The 11005-nt window shown below is 49.0% G+C and overlaps 1 protein-coding gene across 1 annotated transcript; it reads left to right on the top strand.

The window, feature by feature from the left end:
- Window positions 1-6589: 6589 nt before the first annotated feature.
- Window positions 6590-8817, top strand: LOC127052630 (sperm acrosome membrane-associated protein 3-like). Its single transcript, XM_050956507.1, has 4 exons — window positions 6590-6728; window positions 7456-7614; window positions 7934-8012; window positions 8742-8817. Exons 1-4 carry the CDS (start codon window positions 6590-6592, stop codon window positions 8815-8817), a joined length of 453 nt encoding a protein of 150 aa, XP_050812464.1.
- The last annotated feature ends 2188 nt before the right edge of the window (window positions 8818-11005 follow it).

Below are 11005 nucleotides of genomic sequence, written 5' to 3'. Positions count from 1 at the left end.
ATATGAGGCGAGATTAAAAAGGATGGGACTGTTCATCTTAGAAAACAGATGACTAAGGGGTGGGGGAATGTGATCGAGGCTTATAAAATCAGGAATGACACGGAGAAAGTGAATAGATAAGTGTTATTTACCTTTTCATATTACACAAGAACTAGTTTAGCATTAAGAAGTGTGAATGCTATTTTCTAACAGGAGGTGTTATCTCCTGCCCAACAAAAGAAGGCCAACAGACACCAGACAAACCATTGTGGCACATCAGAGGACTTTGTTGATTTCTTCCCCCTCCTCCCTCCCACAAAGAGAAGACACGCAACTGAATTCCTCCCAAAGCTGAATTTGTGACTTCGAAGTAGACTAGGGAATGGAATAAAAAGTTTTAACAAGGAAGAACTGTATTTTTCTTGCCCCTCAGAGACCAAGCAGCATAGATAACTAAGCATAAGCAAAAGATCCTCAGTGCTCGACCTGGGTTAGCCCTAAAGGACATATAGACTTTGCTTTTGAAATATGACTGCAACTTGTGTGTGTGTGGGTATGTATGTTTACCTGCTTTAATCTTGTCAATTTTAACTTTTATTTCCTTTTCCTAGTTAACAGATCTTTAGTTTATTATAGGATTAGCTACAAGCATTGGCTTTGGTATAAGATCTAAGCTGCAATTGACCTGGGGAAAATGACTGGTCCTTTTGGACTGTGAGTAACCTGAATATTATTGTGATTTTTTTTGGTATAAGGGACCATCAAAGGCAAGTTTACCTGAGTGTTCAGATATATTGGAGTATCTCTGACATTACGGTTAGACTGCTATAGTGCTATAGTATAGTGCTATAGTAACGAGTTCACTTGATAACTTGGTTAATGAAATCTAAGTATAGAACTCACAACCAATTTAGGGTTTGTGCCCTGCTGCTTAACAGTCTGTCCAGAGGTGGGTACTCTTGACCCACGTCAGGACAGCTTGAGAGCCACCAATGCCCGAGGACCCTGCAATGATAGAGAATTGATTAGGTGGGATATGCCCAGACAATCCCCGCAAGGGATCCACACCCTCGACCACAGAGAAAGGGGAAAATCATCACAATCCTGTCAATCTGAGTGGGCAGAAATTCCTTCCTAACTCCAAATCTGGCAAGCAGTGTGACCCTAAGAATTGAACCTATGACCGCTAACAGGGATTTTTGAGAGGGAGTTCTCCAGGTGAATGAGAAGCAAATATGGGATCCTTGGAGTAAGTGGCTGTCTGTAGTGTGTTTTTGTGTTTGGAGATAACTTGCTGTGTGCTGAGCTTGTGTTTGCCTGTCGGTCTGTTTGTTTGAAGGACTGTGTGCTGTGGCCGGCAGTTGGAAGCTGTGAGCTTCCAAACAAGGTTTGAAAGCTAGAAGCCTCTTTTAAGTGGCTGAGCCTTAGGTGGTGGGGCTATCAGGAAGGCCAGGGCTTTATAAAGCCATGAGCAAGCGACTGGGGTTGCTAACTGGGAGTTTTGAGAAGGAGTTGGGAAGGCGGCAAGGTACACTTGCCATTCTTTAAAACCTTTAAACCACACTATAATCAAAACTTCTTGATTTAAAGACAAACCCTCTCATTAACCTAGGCAGCTGTAGGAAAGAATGCAGGCAGAAGCCCAGCAGCAAAGTGGGGGGCTATCCTGTTTATTGCACTCAATGTAGCATGTATGATTACCTGCCTTGTGGGTGGGAGGCGTATGCGTGCATTGGTGCAAGTTGCTCCCGGCCCTCAGAGACTGTGTATGGGAGGAGCTAAGGGAGGCAGAAAGGTATGTTGATGAGGTTTTCCAGGACACTGTAGATTTTGTCCCACCTCCAGTCAGATGGCCCCTGCACCATTGAGAAGGATGAAAGGCTCAGGGAAGGAGAGCAATCAAGGAGAGCAGAGGGAAATTTTCCCATAGTTGGGATCCTCCTTCCAGATGATGCTGAGGTATCCTCTCTCGGGGGAGGGAACTCCTGTCATTAGGAAAAGGCAGGTGTTAGTAATGGGAGAGTTGAAGGAAAAGGCAGGTGTTAGTAACGGGAGATTTGATCATTAGAAACATAGATAGCTGGGTTTGTGATGACCGAGAGAACTGTATGGTGACTTGCCTGCCTGGTGCAAAGGTTGCAGAGCTCTCGAGGCATCTAGATAGACTTATGTGTAATGCTGGGGAGGAGCTGGTGGTCGTGATACATGTAGGTACCAATGACATAGGGAAGGGTAGGAGAGAGGTCCTGGGGGCCAAATTTAGACTAGGAAAGAGACTTAAATCCAGGACCTCTATGTTAGCATTCTCAGAATGCTTCCAATTCCACTCACAAGGCTAGGTAGGCAGGCAGAGCTTCAGAATCTCAATGCATGGATAGGACGATAATGTAGAAAGGAGGGGTTTAGATTTATTAGGATGTAGCAGGGCCCACTTGGTCCTGCCTCTGCTCTACTCCAAAAATCACTCAGAGACCTTCTGCCTCAGCAGTCAGCAGTGCAGCTTATTTACACAGTGCAAACCCATCCCCTTTCATCACATATCACTGGTGGTTCCAGCCTCAGGGGCTTCTCTTTCTTGCAGCTAGGAGGGAAGTGCTGTCCCTCTCCTTCCACTCTCTGGCTTCTCTGCCCTTTCTTCCTTCCTCTGAGCCTGTATACAGCCCCAGGCGGGCAGCTGTTCTGCCTCTGCCAATCAGGCTCAGGTTCCTCTAGTCAGCTCCAATTTACCTCCCTTAATTGGAACTGGAGTGACAGAGGGCTGGCAAAGGTCAATGACGCTATTAGTGTTTTGCTGTGTGCAGATCACCACTCTTTTCATACTCTCTGAAGAGTGCTTCTGTCTATGGCTGCCAGCAAGGAGTATAGACTTTGCAATAGTCCTGAGGAATAGGTTTCATGGCAAATTTGATAAGAAAGTGAACAAAGTGGTCATAATTTTCTGGGATTATGTTGATATGCTGTATCCCATCTTCAACTTCTGTGATATATGCAACCCAGTTTGTTTTGTGAAAATTCTCAAAATCAAAGCAATGTACAGAATAGTGGGACAGTGTTGGCTACAAGGCAACATTCCAAATGCTGTTTGTAAAGCTGTGATGAAGTGGGAATGTTTAATAATATTGTTATGATGCCTGTGTGTGTCTCAATTTCCCCTGTGTGTGTCATTATTACTTAAGTCAGGGAAAAGTGATGTTTCCTCTCAGGCGTGGTGAAGAGACATAGATATGGGTGTCACCCAGCTGTCTGCACCTCAACCCCCATATCAGTGGAGCATCTGAGAAGACAATGGCAAATTCAATTGCCTGGACACTGATAGCTAGCAATCAATGATCCAGAAACAGATAGATTTCCCCACCTCTCAAGAGCGGGTCTGAGACGCATCTCCCCATCTTGGGAACAAAGAACTGGAGAGGTGTGAGGTAGGTGATAAGAGTTGGCTTCTGGAGGGATTCGGACCAAGGAGGTCGGATGGACAGAGAGACAGAGCTTGAATGATGGGGTTCACTATAGCTTGGCTGGGCTTTGCACTACTCAGAGTAGACTATGCTTTAACCTTCATTCCTATGTGCTAACCTAAGGATTGCCTGTGCTGTATTCCAGATGACTAATAAACCTGACTCTTTTGACAAGGCTGTGTGAGTGTCACTGCAAATGTTTGGCAAGGTGCCTTAGTCCTTGAAATGTGTAAGTCTTCATCAGGGGTCTGTCACAGTTGGACTTGCTGAACAGGGCTCATGGAGTGAAGCACAAATGCTGCAGCCCCAGAGGTCTGGTCTAAGGTGGCGGTGAAGCTGCGTGCTTTCCCCTGGGGGAAATGTGAGACCCTTTGGGGGTTTGGCACATTGAATGGGTTCCTCCTAGAGACTGTTCCAAAGTTGGGCCACAGCACTGATTGTGTGGATCCATGACAAAAGTTTTCAGAGGAATACCGCTATTGTCGTTCATCAGAAAGGTCTGGATTTGTTCAGTGTTTCTTCTGAGTGATGGAAGTTGGTTCGGGTTGAAAAGATGATGGACTTCTGCAAGCAAAGCTCAATCTATGAGTTGCTCATCAGCTGCATTATTTCTACTATAGCCCCATTATCAGTGGTGACTATTAAGGTCACCAGGGTATTCAGCAGGGTGGGAAAAAGACAGAAGTGAGAGCTTTGGTCATTCATTATTTGGAGGTTTGTTATGGTCAGTTGTCTGACTCTTACTGCAGCAATAGAGACACAATGGTCTTGGATTACTCCAGAACTGAAATATCTTTATAATCACAACTGACGTACAAGGTGAAGCCAGTGAACCATTTTAGAACATTTCATGGCAGATGCTGTCATCTCATGCGCCTTTGGCAGATGAGCGTCAACACACAATGTGACTGTGGACACCAGTCAGAAAATTAGTGTACCAGTGGGTAGCTTTGGAAGTGGCTTGATGCAAATCTGATATGCCAGTAGCAAACAATCAAAGTCACAATCACTGTCAGTGCTCACTTCGATTGTTTGCTACTGGCATATCAGATTTGCATCGTCACTTCCGAAGCTGCTCACTGGCTCACTAATCTGGAGTAGGTTATTTGAATATCACTAATCACCTTTCTTGCCATACAAAAGATGACTACATTCTCAGAGAAGGGTATATGCTTGCTGTGTGAACCACAGAGTTGAGCATTTCAAGTTTTTCCTAATATCCAACCTAGACCTCCCGACGTCAATTTGAGACTATTACTCTTTGTTCTGTCATCTGCCACCTCTGAGAACAGCCAAGCTCCATCCTCTGTGTAATCCCCCTTCAAGTAACTGAAGGCTGCTATCAAATCCCCCCTCACTCTTCTTTTCTGCAAGCTAAATAAGCCTCTCCTCATAAGTCATGTGCTCCAGCCCCCTAATCATTTCCATTGCCCTCTGCTGGACTCTCTCCAATTTGTCCACATCCCTTCTGTAGTGAGGGGACCAAAACTGGACACAATACACCAGATGTGGCCAAGGCCATCCCTAGCTTTTCGGGGGGGGGGGGGGTGGGCCTCAGGCCTCCACGGAGAGAGAGGGATTGGCTTGGGTGTTGGGGGAACTGTGGCACGGCTGCGGCTGAGTTGCTGCACTTGCTGCTGCTGGTGAGTACAGGCCTGGCCCTGCTGCAGTCCTCTGGGGAGTAGGGGCGGGGCTAGGGTGGAGCAGGGACAGGGGGAAGAGCAGGACTGGAGCTTTGGGGAAGGGGTGGAGTGTGGGTGAGGCTGGGCCAGAGCAGGGGTGGAAAGAGGTGGGGTTGGGGTGGAACAGGGGCAGGGACCATAGGGAAGAGGCGGGGCTGGGGCTGGAGCAGCATGCAGCTGCGCAGAGCACCCTCCTTAGCTACATACTTTGTGTGGATGTGGCCTCATCAGTGCCCAATAGAGGGGAATAATCACTTCCCTCAATCTGCTAGTAACGCTCCTACTAATGCAGCCCAATATGCCTTCTTGGCAACAAGGGCACAGTGTTGACTCATATCCAGCTTCTCATCCACTGTAATTCCCAGGACCTTTTCTGTTGTTTTTATTTCTGTTTTTTGCACCCTAGATGTGATATGAATTGTCTGTCACCACAAGGAGAAAGATAGACTGTAACCTAGAAATTTTGATGTATCTATACTTGATTGGCTTTAACACAGTAGACCAACACTCCCCCGCTTCACCCCCAAAGCTGGGGCTGGACCAGGGGTCGGCAACCTTTCAAAAGTGGTGTGCCGAGTCTTCATTTATTCACTCTAATTTAAGGTTCCGTGTGCCAGTAATACATTTTAACGTTTCTAGAAGGTCTTTTTCTATGTCTATAATATATAACTAAACTATTGTTGCATGTAAAGTAAATAAGGTTTTTAAAATGTTTAAGAAGCTTCATTTAAAATTAAATTAAAATGCAGAGCCCCCTGGACCAGTGGCCAGGACCTGGGCAGTGTAAGTGCCACTGAAAATCAGCTTGCATTCCGCCTTCGGCACATGTGCCATAGGTTGCCTACCCCTGGGCTAGACCATACTTTTATCTTGGAGTTCACAGTAAGGGTGATAACAGACCCATGCCTCAAACAGGGAAGGTTCTAGAAGCAGTGAAGCCATGATATCACAAGCTCCCATGGGGTTCTGGAACACCAGCCCTGACTTTGGCACTCAGGGACTTTTTGCTACTCTCCACTCCACTCCGGTGAGCAGCTATCTGGATCGGGATCCAAGAATCCAGGAAGGGGCCAAATCCCACAGTTCCTATTCCAATGAGGCCCACAAAGCGGGCAAGACAGCCGTCAGCACCCCTGCAGCCCTGACAACACTCTATGATCCCCGGGGCCATCAGCTTCCGCACTGTGCCGGTCCCCTGAGCCCTCTTGGCCCCTAGTCTGAGGGCCAAGTCCCCTGTGCCAGTCCCCTGAGCCCTCGCCATGGCCCCTAGTCTGAGGGCTGCCCAGCAGAGCGGGGAGACAGACTCCATGCTCTCATTACTGTGGTTGCCTTGTTAAGGGTAAGGTCCCACAACAGACACGAACCCAACTGCTCGCCACTTCCTTCACAGTGCACCTTGTGTAAGCAGCTTGTGCTGGGCCTGGTTCAGACATCACCTAGAGTGCAGCCTCCAGTTCCAGCCACACTGCAGGAATGGCAGCTCTTGTGCTACTATCCATCTTGGCCTGTGTCCTTGTGGGGAACATGGGGAAGATCTTCCGGCGCTGCGAGCTAGCGCAGGTGCTGCACCAGGCAGGGATGGATGGGTTCCGAGGCTACAACCTGGCTGATTGTGAGTGATCTCCTGGTCTCCTCATGGGTCTGTACATATATTCCCTTCCACTTTCCCTTGGGGCTTTGTGAGTATCCTCCCAGCCCCACCCATGGGGCCCTGTGCATATCCCCACCCTACCTCCCCATGGGACTCTATGTGCATCCATTCCTCCAGCTACACACCTGTGGGGCTCTGTGCATAGCCCTCCCCATGGGGATCTGTGCATATCCCGCCCCCTAGGGTGACCAGACAGCAAGTGTGAAAAACTGGGACAGGTGGGAGGTAATAGACGCCTACATAAGACAAAGCCCCAAATATCAGGACTGTCCCTATAAAATTGGGATATCTGGTCACCTTACTCCCCCCGCCACCCCATCTCCCGTAGGGCTCTGTGCGTATCCCTCCCCCTGCCCTACCCATGGGGCTCTGTGCATACGCCTCTCCCAGCCCTCCCCATGGGGATCTGTATGTATCCCTCCTCCCTGCCCTCCCCGCGGGGCTCTGTAAGTATCCCTAGCCCCACCCCTCCATGGGGCTCTGTGCAGATCCCTTCCCTACCCCCACCGCCCCCATAGAGCTGTGTGCATACCCTTCGCCATGAGTCTCTGTGTATATCCTTCCTCCAGCCCACCCTGTGAGCTCTGTGAGTATCCCTCCCCCTTCCCCACCTCCCTGTGGGGCTCTGTGCGGATCTCTACCCCCACCCTCCCTTCAGGGCTGTGTGCATTACTAAATCCTACACCAGGGCTGTGCATGGCGTTCCATGAAAGTCGGTTCAACACGGACATGGTGGACCATGAAGCTGATGGCAGCACTGACAATGGCATCTTCCAGATCAACAGCCGCCAGTGGTGCGATGACTACAGGAGCTCTACCCGGAACCTCTGTCACATGCACTGCAGTGGTGAGTAACCCTCTCTGACCCCAGTGCTGACCCCTGGGCCATGGCACAGTGCTAGAGACCTGTGTGGCAGGGAGCAGGGTGGGGCCCTGTAGGGGGCGATCCTTCCTGGTAGTCAGGGGAACCAGCATCAGGCCCGAGACATTTTGGAATGGAAGGCCACCTTTGCCTTCAGTGAACAGCAGAGGGCAGCACAGTGGGGTCTGGGTTGGTTGGCTGAAGGATGATATCGCCTGCTAGGAAGACCAGGGCTCCTAGGCTATGGTGTTGAGCTACCAAGGGATATGCTCTATCCTCACTCTCTTCTCCTCCCCCACCCCAGATTTGCTGACCAGTAACATCAACGATGACATCGTGTGTGCCATGCAGATTGTGCAAAAGCCAAGGGGCATGGGGGCCTGGTAAGGGGGAGCTGGTGTAAGGGTGTGGGTGGAGTGCCAGTATAGCAGTGCATGGCAAACTATGCAGCACAGTGTAACGTGACACTATACTGCCAGCCCAGCTCTACAGCATGCAAGATGGAACTGCACAACACAGAGCTGCACAGCACTACACAAATTGATATATGTACTGCTGCAACATGGAACTACATGTGGCAACATAATATATGCAATGAAACACAATGCTATTGCAGCACTATTTAGTGCAACAAGGCGCTACACAATGCAGTACACCAGACAACCCCACAAAACACTGCAGTGTAAAGAAAACGTACAATGTAGCTCAGTACTCTTTATACAACCCAACAAAAGACAAAACTCTACAGAGCAACAAGGCTGTTACCATGCTGTCTTGCCCATAGGCCGCGGCATCTCAACACTGGACAAGTAATCCTTGTGCAGTGCTTCTGTTACCCAAATGCTCCACCCCAGAGGCAACTACTGCTCAGCACTATGTGAGCTATCCCCCCACATTTTCACTGTGTGGTGTAACCTTGCTGCCCCACCCAAAAGGCAGCTGCATCTCAGCGCTTGGTGAGTGAGCCCTGCATAGTGTCTCTGTAGCTGCTACCCAGCTGCCCTGCTCAGAGGCAGCTACATCTCAGCACTGGATGACCCATCCCCATGCTGCAGCACTGCTCTCAATGCCAGTTGATCTCGCTGACCTTGCTCTCTGTTTACCCTTCTCAGGCTGGCCTGGAGGAAACACTGTGAGGGCCATGACCTCTCACAGTGGGTGGAAGGATGCAATGTGGGAAGTAGATGAAGGAGCGCCTTGGGATGCCCTGGACCTGCTAGATGGGGTGTACTGCAGTCACCTCAGTCTCCTGCAGATTTAGCACCTCATTGAAATCCTCTGTGAGCACCTACTTCTCCTTCTTAACTAGCTCCAAAGTGGGTCATTGACTGTGGGGGCGTGTTGTCCCCCTATTGGGATTGCACCTTTAGGCACTGGGAGCAGGTTTTCCTGAATAAAGCTGTCTGACGGTCCAATGACAAAAGGGTCACAAATTTTATTTAGAGAAGACAGTAGGATGGCGGGGGGCAGGGGCACCTGAGAGAGTCAGGACTCCTGGGTTCTATCCCTCGCTCTGGGATGGGAGTGGGGATTCTAATGACAAGGGGGGGGGGAGGTCTGAGTATCAGGGCTCTTGGATTCCATTCCCAACTCTGGGAGGGGCTGGGAGTCAGGATGTCTGGGTTCTATTCCTGGTTGTGGGAAGGGCTGGAAGTCAAGGATCCTGGATTCTGTTCCCCTTTCTGTTCATCCATCTCCCTGGAGCCTGTTTCTATCTATTATGGCCCCCTTGTCACATTAACTCTGAAGCAACTACTATCTACAATGAGACCCTGAGGGAAGATGGAGTCATCCTGGCCATCTCAGGGAGGGCAGGCTCATCCCCACAGCAGGGGGTGAAAAGTGACCCTTTGCACACAAGGAACTGTAAAATACAATACACTTCTTGGTTTAGCATGGTGAAGGGCCCCTTTGCCTTTCCTGATCCTCAACTGCGCCCATGTGACTGCTTCATTGTGTTTACATAAATCCCCAGTTGCTTACTGGGAAATGTTTTCGAATTCCCTAGCTAAGACCACACACATTCCAGTGTCAGTCACTAAACTGAGATCAATTCATCTGTTGGCCTCTATGGAGAGAGGTGTGTACGGGGATAGATAAATATATAGCCAGGTGTTTATGGGGATAGACAGACAGATGCATACAGCAATAGAAGAACAGACAGAGGTGAAGCTGGGTGTGGGAGAAGAAGCCTAGTGGTATTTGAGGAGATCAGAGGGCAGGCCAGAAGAGCTTAGGGTGACCAGATGTCCTGGTTTTATAGGGACAGTCCCAATTTCTGGGTCTTTTTCTTATATAGGCTCCTATTACCCCCCACCCCATCTCGATTTTCACATTTACTGTCTGGTCACCCTGTGTGGGGCTGTGAGAACTGGCACAGCCTGGCGGCTCCCATATGTTGGTCAGATTTCCCTGTTCCCATGATCCTAGCCCCACTGCCTATATGACCAGCATGGGAGCAGGGACCTATGTACCTCTGGCTCCAGCTGGGAACAGGCTGATGGGACAATCCTGAACATGTTCAGTGCTCCCCATCTTCAGAGTGTGCTGCACAACCTGGATAGGTGGTTAAAACACCAGAACAAACCACTCTTGGATACATTACTGCACACAGCCCTGTGGCTGGGATTTGATTAAATAAAAATAAGCAGCAAAGCTGCAGCACTGCCAAATAGTGCAATCCCCTCCTGCTTTGGTATAAATAATTCAGTCAGCACAGAACCCAGCAGTCCTGATTCCCCCACTAAGCTCTGGTGAATGAGGAAATTCCACATCTCTTTGCTAGCAGGTTATTTTCCTGCATGTTACAAAGCAGGAACCAGGAAATATACTGGGCCTGAAGCCTTTAGCACCTAGGATACTCCAGCTAGTACAAAATGCTTCAGTGTGTCGCCTCAGAAACAAGCTACCGTGAACACATCAAACCCTGTCCCGCAAGCCCTACACTAGCTCCCTATAAACCCACTATAGGTTCTCAAACTATAGTACTGGCGACCCCTTTCACACAGCAAGCCTCTGAGTGCAACCCCTCTTATAAATTAAAAACACCTGTTTATATATTTAACACCATTATAAATGCTGGAGGCAAAGTGGGGTTTGGGGTGAAGGCTGACAGCTCATGAGCCCCTATGTAATAACTTCATGACCAACTGAGGAATCCCGATCCCAAGTTTGAGAACCCCTGCTATAGAATTTAAACAAGTTCAAGGTCTCAGTCCCTGTCTTCAGCATGCCCCATGGCCTTGGCTGAAGGTATTGAAAAGGCTGTCTAAAGAGATTTTAGGTGAAGAAACTGATTATTTGAGTCATAATTTCCTTGATGCAATCCCATTCATTTCCAAAGAATGGCCACACAGGCCTGTCTCCATGAACACAG

This window comes from Gopherus flavomarginatus, chromosome 5 (assembly GCF_025201925.1).
Source record: "Gopherus flavomarginatus isolate rGopFla2 chromosome 5, rGopFla2.mat.asm, whole genome shotgun sequence".
In the NCBI taxonomy this organism is placed as follows: Eukaryota; Metazoa; Chordata; order Testudines; family Testudinidae; genus Gopherus; species Gopherus flavomarginatus.
The sequence above is the reverse complement of the archived record's forward strand: the minus strand, read 5'-3'. Positions and strand labels throughout refer to the sequence as shown.

Bases quoted from the DNA above. Each gene is read 5' to 3' on its own strand.
- LOC127052630 (XM_050956507.1), top strand. From the start codon at position 6,590: ATGGCAGCTCTTGTGCTACTATCCATCTTGGCCTGTGTCCTTGTGGGG. The intron at 6,729-7,455 runs GTGAGTGATCTC...ATCCTACACCAG, and splicing joins AGGCTACAACCTGGCTGATT to GGCTGTGCATGGCGTTCCAT. The intron at 8,013-8,741 runs GTAAGGGGGAGC...TACCCTTCTCAG, and splicing joins CCAAGGGGCATGGGGGCCTG to GCTGGCCTGGAGGAAACACT.